General features: G+C 39.7%; 1 protein-coding gene across 1 annotated transcript in view; it reads right to left on the reverse strand.

Moving 5' to 3' along the window:
- The window catches only part of CDC73 (cell division cycle 73), a 140,550-nt gene that overhangs the window by 75,430 nt on the left and 50,120 nt on the right, over positions 1-15,000 (reverse strand). The window contains exon 10 of the mRNA XM_053693840.1: positions 6,202-6,266. Coding sequence (XP_053549815.1) covers positions 6,202-6,266 — 65 coding nt within the window. The remainder of the gene's footprint in view (positions 1-6,201; positions 6,267-15,000) is intronic.

The following is a 15,000-nucleotide window of genomic DNA, read 5'->3' on the forward strand; positions in this document are numbered from 1 at the left end:
GCCAGAAGTTTATGTAGCAAAATAGACAAGGCAGATATTTGACCCTTTAGGGAACTTGCCAATAAACCCTTCTCCAAACCTTCTTGAAGAAAGGACAGGATTCTAGGAATCCTGACTCTACTCCAAGAATAGCACTTGAATTCACATCAATACTGATATTTATGCCATATTATATGGTAAATCCATCTAGTCACAGTTTACGAGCCTGAATCATGGTCTCAATGACCGATTACTAAAATCCACGTTTGGATAAAATTAAGCGTTCAATCTCCAAGGAGTCAGCTTCAGAGAAACTAGATTTGGATGAAGTAGAATGTTATTCCTCAACGGAAGTCTCCAAGGTGGAAGAGATGACATGTCCACCAGGTCTGCATACCTAATCCTGCGAGGCCACACCGGTGCAATGAGGATCACCGACGCCTTCTCATGCTTGATTCGAGCAATGACTCGAGGTAGAAGAGCGAACGGAGGAAATAGGTATGCAAGACTGAATTTCCAAGGTACCGCCAGAGCGTCTATCAGTACAGCCTAAGGGTCTCTTGACCTTGACCCGTACCTCGGAAGTTTGGCATTCTGCCGAGATGCCATGAGATCCAATTCCGGCTGACCCCCCTTGAGAATCAGACTGGAAAAAAACCTCCGGATGGAGCTCCCACTCCTCCGGGTGAAATGTCTGCCTGCTCAGGAAGTCCGCCTCTCAGTTGTCCACTCCTGGAATGTGGATCGCCGACAGACAGCAATTGTGGGTCACCGCCCACATAATGATCTTGGCTACCTCTGTCATGGCCAATAAACTCTGAGTTCCTCCCTGATGGTTGATGTAAGCCACTGAGGTTATATTGTCCAACAGGAACCTGATGAACCGGACCCGAGGCTAACTGAGGTCAGGTCAGAAGAGCATTAAAGATTGCTCTCAGTTCCAGAATGGAACAGACTCCGACCGAGTCCATGTTCCGAGTCTTTAGAGAGCCCCAGACTGCTCCCCATCCCAGGCGGCTGGCATCTGTTGCCACAATCACCCAAGAGGGTCTACGAAAGCAGGTCCCCCTGGGAGAGATGATCCTGAGACAACCACCAATGTAGAGAATCCCTTGTCTCCAGTTCCAGCTGTAATTGCGGAGACAGATCCGCTTAATCTCCATTGCACTGCTTGAGCATGCTTAACTGCAGAGGTCTGAGGTGGAAATAGGCGAACGGGATGATGTCCATTGCCGCCAACATCAGCCCGATTACCTCCATGCACTGAGCCACTGATGGCCGAGGAGAGGACTGAAGAGCTAGGCAAAAATCGAAAATCTTAGATTTCCTGACATCCGTCAGAAAAATTCTTAATTGATAAGGAATCTATTATGGTTCCCAAGAAAATTACCCTTGAATTTGGAACTAAGGAACTCTCTTCCAAATTCACCTTCCATCCGTGAGACCGCAGGAAAGTAAATAAAATTTATGTGTGTGATCTTGCTTGTTGAAAGGAAGGCGCCTGAACCAGAATGTCGTCCAGATAAGGTGCCACTGCAATGTGCCGCAATCGAAGCACTGCCAGAAGGGATCCCAGAACCTTTGAGAAAATTCTGGGAGCTGTGGCAAGACCAAATGGAAGAGTCACGAATTGGAAGTGTTTGCCTAGAAATGCAAACCTTAGAAACTTGCGATGGTCCCTGTGGATGGGAACATGCAGGTACGCGTTCTTTAAATCCACGGTAGTCATAAATTGACCCTCCTGGAGCAAAGGAAGAATGGAATGAATAGTTTCCATCTTTAAAGGGACAGTATACTGTAAAATTGTTTTTCCCTTAATGTGTTTACAATTGCTTTTTTTACCAACTGCAGAGTAAAAAATGTATGAAAATTAGCTTTTTAAGGTTTATTTCACATTGTGCACATATACCTGCTTCTTTATCTTATATCTGTCCTTAAAACAATCACCAATACTTTGAGAGAACAATGGAAAATCAACATTTTATTACCTTATCTCTGCTTTATCACACTGGGAGTGTAATTTCTTCTGCTGGCTGTGTTTACAAAGCTTATCTATAGCTGGTACGCGCAGCCACAAACTTTCAGAATAGGTGGGGATACCACATGCTAAATTAACAATTTCAAATGCTAATATAAGGGTAAAGGAGCTACTTGTAAACAATTACAATCATTGGGAACAAATTAAAGGGGAGAAAATTTTTGAGTAAACTGTCCCTTTAAGGACGGCACTCTGAGAAAGTTTTTTAGACTCTTGAAATCTAAAATTGGTCTGAAGGTTCCCTCCTTTTTGGGAACCACGAACAGATTGGAATAGAACCCCAGACCCCTTTCCTGCATTGGGACAGGAACTATCATTCTCAGGTCAGAGAGGTCCTGTACACAGTGTAAGAACGCCTCTCGTTGTCTGGTCTACAGATAATCTTGAAAGCAGAAATCTGCCACTGGGAGGAAAGGTCTTGAACACTAGCTTGTATCCCTGGGACACGATGTCAACCGCCCAGGGATCCTGCACATCTCAAACCCAAGCCTGAGTGAAGAATGAAAGTCTGCCCCCCTACAAGATTCAGTCCCAGATTGGGGGCAGGCCCTTCATGCTGTCTTTGACTCGACAGCAGGCTTCTTGGATTGCTTTCCCTTGTTCCAAGACTGATTGGGCCTCCAGGAAGGCTTGGACTGCTCAGAGGAGCGAGTGGAAGGATTTCCCTTGAAATTTCGAAAGGAACGAAAATTACTCTGACGTCCTTTTTGTTCATTTATCTTATCCTGAGGGAGGAAATGTCCCTTTCCTCCCGTAATATCAGAAATTATTTCCGTCAAACCAGGACCAAACAAGGTCTTTCCCTTGTAAGGAATCTCCAAAAAGTTTAGACTTAGATGACACATCCGCAGACCAAGATTTTAACCATAAAGCTCTCCGAGCCAGAATGGCAAAACATGAAATCTTAGCTCCCAGTTTAATAACCTGAAGGGAAGCATCTGTAATAGAGCTGGCCAACTTAAGGGCCTTAATCTCATCATGGATTTCTTCGAGGGGAGTGTCTGTCCAAATGGATTCAGACAGTGCATCAGACCAATATGCGGCCGCACTAGTGACCATAGCAATACAAACTGCGGGTTGCCATTGTAAACCCTGGTGTACATACATCTTCTTGAGTAACCCCTCTAACTTTTTGTCCATAGGATCCTTAAAGGAACAACTATCCTATATTGGAATAGTAGTTCTCTTGGCTAGTGTGGAAATTGCCCCTTCCACCTTGGGTACCGTCTGCCAAGATTCCTTGATAAAATCTTCTATAGGAAACATCTTTTTAAATATGGGAGATGGAGAGAAAGGGATACCCGGTCTCTCCCATTCCTTAGCAATGACCTCTTTAGCCCTATCTAGTACAGGAAATACCTCCACCATAGAGGGCACGTCAAAATACTTGTTTAGTTTACTAGACTTCTTAGGATTGACTACGACAGTAGTATAGGAGTCGTCCAGGGTAGCTAAAACCTCCTTAAGTAACAAATGGAGGTGTTCTAGCTTAAACCTGAATGAAACAACTTCAGTATCAGCAGGAGGAATTACACAGAGTCTGAGATTTCACCTTCAGCTGCTACCGAAACATACTCGTCCCCAGGCTTCTTGGAGGAAGTATTTGAAATATCAACAGCTGTGTCAGTAACCTTGCTTACTGATTGTTTACTTTTCCTCTTGCTCTTTCCCTGCAGCAAGGGAAAAGTAGACAACGCATCAGAAACCGCAGAGGACATGAGAGAAGCGATGTCTTGCAAAGTAACTCCAGACGGAGTAATGGAGGAAACGCAGGGCACTGGCTGTATGGACACTAAGTTTTGGGACACTTGAGGAGAAAGCTGCAGTATATTTTGAACATTGTCAGAAGGCTCCTGAAAAGCATCCGCCCTGGACAATGTTGGCTCAGAAAAAAAGTCTTTCCTTATAATGTAAAGTTCTCTCAATATACAATATTGGTTCAATATTAGCATCAAAACATAAACAAGTAACATCTTGCAGGGCCTCTTGGTCCATCTTTATTCACCCCAAAACTGAATAATTAGATAGAAATTTTGATATATTAAAAAGTACCTCACAAAAAAACGTTACTATTCCTTTACATATTTAACATAAACTGCTTTATTTTTTAGCAATAAAATGACAAGTAGTAATAAATGCTCCGAACACCTTTACACCTCAGCTTAACTTTGCTGAGGTGCTTATCTGCCTGACCAACACCGGAGATAATAGGCTATTAGATGATCCGGACTCTATTTATTCTGGAGATGAAGTCCGCTCAAAAACGAAGACAAAGTGTTCCATGTCACAGAACACGGGAACTATGAGGGGAAAGTGTGCAACAAATTTTGGCGCTTCCGTTAGCCTCGCAAATCGTGGGCATTACAAGAAAATAACTTCCCTCAGCTCTTAACTGTAGTATGCCGTTTAAATGATACACAAGTTAAAAACACCACCTCTGAGCCTGCTCCTTGTCCCCAGTGCCTGCTATTACTGACAAAAATAATTATTCTCCAAGTCGCAAGAGAATTATTATAATGTAATTTAAAGTGCCATCTTTTATTCTGAATGTATCCCCAGAAAATAAAAAATCAGCACTTACCTTTATACATCTGCCCTGCAGCAAGGCAGCTCACTAGGTTTGAGAGGAAAGATCCCTCACATGTACCTGTGGAAAAAAACAAAAACAAAGACTAAATAATCTTATTCAGTCTTTAGAAATAGGGCATCAGTATATGGGAGGCGCAGTGAGAATCATGTCCCACAAGTTCCCATTGCTTGAAAGCCACCACTGCTCTACTGAAGAGACTGATATGTACTACGGCTACACCCTAGAACAAAGCAGCACAATCTTGCACAACCTAAAAAAAAATAGAAAAAGATTCTTCAAGCAAGATTTTATTAACACCTAACTTTACCACTTCCTTGCTCTAACATAGGCAAAGAGAATGACTGGGGTTAGAGGGAAGAGAGGTGATATTTAACAGCTTTGCTGTGGCGCTCTTTCCTGCCTCCTGCTGGGCAGGAGTGATATTCCCAATAGTAATTAGATGATCCGTGGACTCATCGTGTCATTAGAAAGAAATACATCTTGGACTAATCTTTATTTGATTGCATCATTCTATCTAGCATTTATTTAGTGTTTAATGTCCCTTTAAGGTTTGGGTGACCCTGTACTGCTGCATCTATCCTTACACATTAGGCCTGTATAACAGCTTTGGTTGTGTCCTAAATGTAACTTCACATGTTCCAACATCAGATCTCACCCATTCAGATACTCTCAATATCAGCTGGAGAATGTTGATTTTACGAAGAACTGCCTATTGCCCAATACAGTGCAGCGATTACTAGGTTATAACTTAGTGGAAGAAAAAAAAAAAAAAAAAAAAAAAAAAAAAGGATTTAGTGCCCACAAATTCCAGAGTCTGAAGAGTCCTCATGTTTCAGATGTGACACACGCAGTATGTCACACGATTTTTGCATCAAACATAAAGGAGCGGTAAGAGCCGTTTACTCCTTATATAATAAAGACAGGCTGCAGAGTTTACAGTGATCAAAACTTGATACTGAATTTATTTTACCCCAAATCATCCTAAGAGCTTCCAGTAGGTTTACCTGGGTAAATTTACAGGTTCTGTTTGGGTTGTTGTATACCTATATTTAGGGAGCGGATGGAACCCCAGAGAGCAGGTGATTAAGTTAGTGTGACTTAAAGCCACCAGATTATGCAAAAGCTTCCCTCAAGCCATTTAACATCTGGGTTGCGCTACTGATCCACAGGACACTCAGCGCCACTCTACCGGTCAAATGTGTCACTTTAATATGCAAATTGTTTGGTGTTAAAAAAAAAAAAAAAAAAAAAGGTCAAGAAACAAACTGAATTATCCACAAAATTCAGATTTCTGAGCATTAGAAATGCCGTGCAATATACTTTCATTATTTCAATTGGCCTTTCCTGCAAGGACTTTGAAATCATTTAGTATGGAGATCTACTGCTATACAGTACTGCCGATATATACTATGCTTGCACAGCACTGATCACATATTTACAGCTTCCTCTGTATACAAACTATGCTAGCAGTGACAGCAGACATCTTATTGGTACATGCAACATAAAAAGAGACCCCCGTTGTATTAACCCCATGGCGTCCTGCCACATTCACATTAACACTTATAAAGAAAAGAAAAATATTTCTTCAACTTACAGTCACAGACTTCAGTGTCATCCCGTGGTATGTTCCCATAGTGTCGATCTTAAATCCCTCCGTTTCTAGAAATAAAATAAAACTTGGTTAGTTTTAAAATACACAAGGTTGATAACAGACTACATTACAGCTAGACATCAAATCTAATAGAGGGGTTTCATCAGATTCCCAATATTTACCGAAGTAAATAAACCATTTATCACAATCCCTCTGAAAAGTCTTGTAGATTAAAAGAACTCTGTATTAATGCCAGTGACAAGGTTACAAGCTCAGTCCCTACTAGGGCCACAGCATACTAATGCCAGTGACACGGCTACAGGCTCAGTCCCTGCTAGGGCCACAGCATACTAGTGCCAGCGACGCGGTTACAGGCTCAGTCCCTGCTAGCGCCACAGCGTAATAATGCCAGTGACGCGGTTATGGGCTCAGTCCCTGCTAGGGCCACAGTGTAATAATGGCAGTGACATGTTTATGGGCTTAGAAGTAAACTTAATGTGGATAATGGAAGAAAGAGTTTAGATATTTAAGTTGGTTAATTTTGATTTATTTATTTTTTTAATAGTAAAAAGACATTTCACACATGAGTTACTTGGCTAATACTGAAAAATAAATGACTGTCACAATGTTTTCTTCAAAACTTTTTTTTTTTTTTTTATTCTTCACTGTTCCCATAGCCTCTTCAAGTGTTCCCATTTAGGCCATATGTAGGTCATTTTAATAATCTATCAGAAATTATGACATAGGAAGTTGATTAAATAAATCACAAAAAAGTATTTAATTTATGTCTTTAAAATATTAACTTATCATAAGATAAATCCTAATGTATGGATAATTGTGTAATAAATAAAAAAAAAAAAAAATATATATATATATATATATATATATATATATATATATATATATATATATATATATATATATATATATATATATATATATATATATATATATATATATATATATATATAGAAAACAAGAGAATGCACTCTCAGGACTTTTTAAAAAAAACCAATTTAATGGAACGTTTTCGGGGTTCATCAGCATACAGAACAAACAAAATACAACTCATTTATAGTGTTACATACAAACTAAATCACACCAACCTTAGTGCCTCTCCAAAAAAGTGCGCCAATACTTTGAGCTTGGAACGCATCTTGCGTTCCACAGTGCTGTCCGAAACCGGAAGTTTCATTACCTCACTTCCGGTTTACGGTTCCAATATACAATCGTGAACTTATTGATAAAGTTGTGCAATCTACATGTCTGAACATTCTTGTGTGACATACTAATGTAGAAAACTTCATATAGACAAACATGTGGAACATTGCCACAAATGCCTAAAATTGTGATAAATATTAGAAAGTGTTAGTGCATCGAGTTGGCATGGTGACAGTAACCATGGTAATTGTATACAATGTAAATTACCCATAAGTGCCATTACCTGTGTTAAGTTTAGAACAGAATACCAACTGGACAGAACAACGATTTTCTTAATGTGCAAAACAGCATAGATTCATGCTGAATATGCTCATTACAGTAAAAATAATAATGATTAAAATAATAATTGGACTATATATCAGTACGTGTGGTTGGAATGACATTTTCTAAATAAGAAACAAATGAAATGCTGCAAATATGGATGGAAAAAATTAAAGTGTGACACCAATATGACATATGGGAAACTTGGACCCACTGACAGATGGCATGAATATTGCTTCAATCGATATGCGAACAGATAGATGCATAAAGTGAGAGCAATATGTAATGAAAGGAATATGTGGGATATTGTAGGGCTGTACAAATTATAAGCTATACCGCTGGGGCATCACATCATGTTCATATAAAGTAAATTTGGCCATCGGGCGGTTATAGCATACATCAGCCCAAATATAGATGCAGATGATTATATGTAGTGGCTGGGAAAAAAAATATAAGGGTGGTAACCTTATTTTGGAATTATAGCCTCAAACATGACAGCAAAGCAACCTATATCACAAGATAGAAGAGATAATGATAATAAGGGCATGTAGCTCATATAAACAGTCCCCACATCAGAAATTTCTCCAAGTGGGTATAGTAGTTTAAGTGAGTTTAAGATTTAAGCTGAATTATCAATAGTCTTTATATTCACACTACTGTGTATTGTAGGCACAGATAAGTTAGTGACTACACACTTGTTCTTTATATTGGTACCATTTTCAGCATTATGAGTTATATGGTATTTGATGTGAAGTGTAATATTACAGTGTATAATAGTATTATTTGGAATTTTTTCCATGAATTGGTGGTTTTTTTAGACCTAATTATATACCTCTAGAAATAGCAGGTTACTTTGTTACTTTTATTACCATATGTAGTTTATTCACATTTTTTGACTTTACTCATCATTGCTGTTAGAGGCAATATAGAATAAGGTACTTTATGATTTATTTTTGTAGTTTCTGATTTAGGATATACTGACTATTTAATGTAAAATCTATTCCATTTTTTGCTGCTATTTGACTGTGTCCATGATATCAATGTGAGCATAATTCTTTGTGTCTATTCCCTTTCTTTGACATACCCAACTGTTATATAACTGTTTCTATGTTATCTTTGTTATCTAATATCTGTGTTTTTTTGACAAATTTCAGGTCTTTATATATTGTCTATAGGTTCTTATCTTATCACAAGCATTACATCTATATGTTTTGTAGGTGTTTATTACGCAGCATTTGTTATTAACCAATCAGTGTGTTTTTAACCCTTATTAAGGGTAGCAACATGTGTGTACAATTATGTCTATGATTACGGTCCTGTGTGACCGAAACCGGTCAGACGTTTCTGCTTGGCTGCGTTCTGTTTGTCCTGTGCTTTTTGTCTCCTATTTTTAATCAACATGGATTAAAGCTTATTTCATTTAATATTAGTGTGAGAATCAGCTATTTTTTTCCTCTTTTTTTATGCCTATATTCGTAGTGGGTACAGGGACCCGCTTCCTGATTCTTTCACTTTTTTTTATTTGTATACATAGTATTGCACTATAGCCCAAGTGAATGCTGTTTTTTTTCTGCCTACGAGTGATTGACAACTCTTTCCACTGAATCTAATTGGAGCAGCTGTACCACGTGGTCCCTGTTTGTTTGCATGGGGGCCTTGGAGTTTGGAGTGACCACAACTTTGCCGGAAGCGTTTTTCGGATGAAAGTGGCATTGGAATAAACACGTCTCCACGAGATCATTGGGAACAGCGCAAATAGCGAAACGGCACTAGGGGTGAGTGAAGTTACTAACGAAGTGTGCTTTTTACTGTGGCCTTACCCCGGTTGGTCTGGAAGTGGCTTATACCGGATGACTCGCTGAGTACAATCCAGTTCCCCGGTCTGTGATATATACGGAGGGTGATCAGGTCTCAGTGTGGTTTACCTGGGAGCAGTATGCATGTATTGGAGTAAGTCTCACCTACCTAGGCCATGTTATGCTATTTTGCACAGAGAAGTGGTTGAGTTTACAAAGCAATATCATTTATGGACACCATTTGTTCATCTTCTTACCTTATAATACATTTCCCTGATAATGAGGTGTCTTGGCTGATTGCAGCAGTATATTCAATTATGGCTTTTTGCAAAAGGGTATAGTGCAATAACTAGCGACGCTATCTGTATACATTATATACTTTTCCTTATAAATTCACTTATAATCGGATTATAATAAGTAGCTCCCTACAATCTGTGGGTGGTAGCTATGGATGACCAAGGAGAACAGGCTATTACACTATTTGCTGATATTGATGAGGACAATTTAGACTCTTTAGACCTGGATGACGTTTTTAAATTTGACTCCCCAAATATCAAATTGGGGGACCTTTTTCAAGATTATGAATATCTAAAGCTCAAAGAACAGAAGCTTAAATGGGACAAATGGATTCTCAATAAATATCTACATTTGAAAATGGTGCCCAGAGGGCTTAGAATCAACAAGTTTCCAACTTATGATGTGAAAGATCAGGATTTTATTGATCGTTGGAATCTTGCACTTACTAATTGTTCTCTAACTTTGATTTCACTGCTTATAGAATACAAGGATGTGTTGTTGTTGGAGGTAAAATCTAAGTTAGATAAGGTGTATTCTGATATGGAAAGATTCAAGGAATATGAGGTTTATTTAAGATTTGAAACCATTTATAAACAGACACTAGAGGAATCCAAGAAATTGGTGATTCAAACTAAACATACCAAGTTCTTGAGAGACCAGAAAGACTATACATCGGGTACTGTCTACATTTGGCGGCGACGCCAAAGAAATAGACAGTGGTCAAATGTGGGTGATCTTGATTGCACCACTGAGAATACCATCCCTTATAAGAAAAGGAATAGGAATAGGAATAAAAGAAAGGGTCAGAGGTATAATAAACAGAATAAATCAACAGAGTTGGAAAGAGGACAGGATGGTGCTAAGAGAGTGTCATTTCTAGATTCAGGGGGTGATACCTCTGAAGAGGACAGATTTGCCTCAAGCTATGAGGGGGGTTCTAGTGAGGATCAGACATCTGAAACTGAAAACCAAATAGAAATAGCATGTGCCTCAGTTTCCACTAATGTTCCCTCAAAAGGTATATTAAAGAGTTCTGTTCAGCAAGGAGCAAAATCAAAATCGAAATCAGGGCTTAATCAGTTACAGCTCTCTAAACCACAGGTTTTTCAGGGGGCTCAGGACCCACCGGAAGGGGGGGGAAGGGGGAAACAAATTGTGAGAAACTCAAACCCCCAAATACGAGATCAGGATCAACAGAGATATCCTGTGAGAACCACCAGAACCAGGAAACAAAACAAGTATGTTTAGATGCTGTTATAAATATCTCCAAATACTGTCTGACTGGCTTTGAACGTAAGGTTCTCAATTATGGTCTTGGTTTTGTGCCAGCCAAGAAGTTTGATCTTTTTCAAACAATTGTTGATGTTAACAAATTGATTAGGGACCTTACAGTTCATAAATATTTTTCAGGTTCAGAGCACAACGCTGAAGCTCTGGACATGGGAACTATTTTGCCAGATATTGAAGAAACAGGCAATTTGGACTTTATTGATACTTGTACACTCATGTCCCTCGAAAGCTTGTCCAATGAGGGTGATATGGGAGCAATCGGTTCTGTAACCAGTGTTCCCAAATTCAGGTCACCTTCTACCTTCTATCCCATGCAAGTGAGGGGCAAAGCACTTGAGGTGTTTCACAAGAGAGTAGTGGAGGATCTCACCAAATTGTCCATGACGGCCACAGTGGGACCCCACAATCTTTCCTTAAAGGAGAAATCAGCTTTAACTGATTTAAAAAACAATGATCAGATTGTGATCAAGCAATCTGACAAGGGTGGCAATGTGGTTGTCATGGACAAAGATTATTATGTGACAGAGGCCCTCCGCCAGCTAAATGACAGTGACACATACTTTGAATTACCAGGTAATCCAACTTTGAAATACTCAAATGAACTACGACATTGGGTGGATGAAGCGGTGGAAGATGGGATTATTGATCATACAACTGCAGACACTATGATGGTTACTAATCCAGTTGTTCCCATCTTCCACCACTTACCCAAGGTACATAAGAGTATAGTAAATGTGAAAGGTAGGCCAATTGTGGCCGGTATTGGCTCCCTACTTGAGCCACTTTCTAAGTGGGTAGATCATTTTCTTCAACCCATGGTGAAAAGGCTGCCAAGCTATATCAGGGATACCACTCAGGCCATGTGTGTGATGGAGGATGTAGCCTGGAGAAAGGAATATAGTTGGTTGACGATTGACGTTGTTTCCCTGTACTCATCCATCCCTCATACATATGGCTTGAAGGCAATTGAATTCTATCTAGATCTATATACAGATCTTTCTGATAGAACAAAGGAGTTCATTGTGGGGTCAGTCAAATTTTTGCTTGAACACAATTTTTTCATGTTTCAGGGTCGTTACTACCTCCAGAGGTGTGGGACCGCTATGGGGGCTAAATTTGCCCCCTCTTACGCCAACCTCTTTATGGGGTGGTGGGAGAGGTCCTACATCTATGGAGGTAGTGGTATGAATCCCTCTGATCAGGTTATTAAGTATGTACGTTATATTGACGACCTGCTTTTGATCTGGTCGGGTGACTATGTTTCTGCCATGAGATATGTGGAATATTTGAATACCAATGAAGTAGGTATCCAGTTCACCTTTGAGTGGAATAGAACGGATATCTGCTTTTTGGATATTACCCTCAAGGGTATTCCAGATGCGAATAAGGTTGTTTCTTCTCTCTATAGGAAACCCATTGCTGGTAACACCATGCTACACGCTAAAAGTAGTCACCCGAAGTATGTCTTTGACGGTATAGCCAAGGGCCAATTTATGAGGGTGCGACGCAATTGTACCCAGCAATGTGATTTCCAGAAGGAGAGTAAGGACTTGAGCAAGAGACTCAGACAAAGAGGCTATCCGCGAGAGGTTGTGTATAAAGCCCAGTCCGAGGTAAACAAAATGGACAGGGCATCTTTGCTCAGAGGTCCTCCAAAAAATAGGAAGCATCTATCTACTGATACCAAACCTAAATTTGTCACACAGTTTTCAAATCAGTACGGAGATGTTTGTAATATTATTGCAAAAAATCTTCCGATACTGATGGGTGACAAAAAATTGAGGGGCAAGGTTGAAGATGGCTGTATGTTTGTAGCGAGACGAGCTGCCACTTTGGGAAACATACTGTCTCCAAGTTTGCTCAAAGAGCCAATTGTCAACAATTCATGGTTAACGCATGAGGGTACGTATAGATGTGGCAGACGCACTTGCACCTCCTGTGATCACATCAGTGTGGGCAGATCATTTGTATCCAGCCAGTCTGGTGAGACATTTAATACAAAGGGATGTATCAATTGTAAGAGTACTTACATAGTTTATCTCATACAGTGTACATGCTGTTTGAAATCCTATGTAGGTAGAACCACTAGGGATGTTGGCACTAGGATCAGGGAGCATTTATCCTATATCTCTGGTGAGAAGCCGTGCTCGGCTCTTTCCAGGCATTTTTTGGATATGCACCATGGTGATGTGACAACTCTCAAGTGGCAAGCGATAGAGCAAATTCCTAAATCCCCCAGGGGAGGTGACAGACTAACATCTCTGTGCAGACAGGAAACCTACTGGATATTTAAGTTAAATTGCTTGGTGCCAGTGGGTTTCAATTCTGAACATGACATTCTAAACTTTTGGCACAGATAAGTCAGTCACCATCTGAGTTTAAGATTTAAGCTGAATTATCAATAGTCTTTATATTCACACTACTGTGTATTGTAGGCACAGATAAGTTAGTGACTACACACTTGTTCTTTATATTGGTACCATTTTCAGCATTATGAGTTATATGGTATTTGATGTGAAGTGTAATATTACAGTGTATAATAGTATTATTTGGAATTTTTTCCATGAATTGGTGGTTTTTTTAGACCTAATTATATACCTCTAGAAATAGCAGGTTACTTTGTAACTTTTATTACCATATGTAGTTTATTCACATTTTTTGACTTTACTCATCATTGCTGTTAGAGGCAATATAGAATAAGGTACTTTATGATTTATTTTTGTAGTTTCTGATTTAGGATATACTGACTATTTAATGTAAAATCTATTCCATTTTTTGCTGCTATTTGACTGTGTCCATGATATCAATGTGAGCATAATTCTTTGTGTCTATTCCCTTTCTTTGACATACCCAACTGTTATATAACTGTTTCTATGTTATCTTTGTTATCTAATATCTGTGTTTTTTTGACAAATTTCAGGTCTTTATATATTGTCTATAGGTTCTTATCTTATCACAAGCATTACATCTATATGTTTTGTAGGTGTTTATTACGCAGCATTTGTTATTAACCAATCAGTGTGTTTTTAACCCTTATTAAGGGTAGCAACATGTGTGTACAATTATGTCTATGATTACGGTCCTGTGTGACCGAAACCGGTCAGACGTTTCTGCTTGGCTGCGTTCTGTTTGTCCTGTGCTTTTTGTCTCCTATTTTTAATCAACATGGATTAAAGCTTATTTCATTTAATATTAGTGTGAGAATCAGCTATTTTTTTCCTCTTTTTTTTATGGGTATAGTAGTATTCATATCCGCTTTAAGACTGGTGGTGCGTGTTTGAACAGTGGGTAATTGCACAGGGCAGACCAGGCTTCCACGGAGAAGATGGAGACAGATGTCCCCCCTGCTCCGTGCCGTTAGGTGCACAACACTTCCCCCTACAAATAGGGGCAAATGGAATGTGTACCAAAACGGAGCCACAATGTCCACCTGACATACCCCAAGTATGTAGCACCCCAATTGTTGATCACATAAGGCTCTTAAAGTCCGGCATGGTATTCAAGCCGCCTGGTTGTATCGTGCCCAGTCTGAACATCCACTGGGCCTCCCGTTTCAGAAGTTGCTTGTTCCGGTCGCCCCCCCGATCCAATGGGGGTATGTGATCAATTAGAATGTAACGGATGGAAGACACTGAATGTCCCTTTTTGGCGGAATGTCGCGCCACTGGCTGCTCAGAATCACCTTGTTTGAGTGCAGTCCTTATGGCGTGGCGATGATTTGCCATACGCTCACGGAGTGTGCCAGATGTTTTCCCTATGTAGAAACAGGAACATGGACAAAATAATAAATATATTACGTGAGTGGTAGTACACGTAATAGAGTGCCTGATAGAAAATGTTCGATTTGTGTGTGGATGATGGAATACTTTGGTACCCACTAGGCCATTACATGTTGTGCAGCCCAAACAGCGATAGGATCCCTTGATATTCCTTTTGT

The sequence above is a fragment of the Bombina bombina genome, chromosome 10 (assembly GCF_027579735.1).
Source record: "Bombina bombina isolate aBomBom1 chromosome 10, aBomBom1.pri, whole genome shotgun sequence".
NCBI classification, from domain to species: Eukaryota; Metazoa; Chordata; class Amphibia; order Anura; family Bombinatoridae; genus Bombina; species Bombina bombina.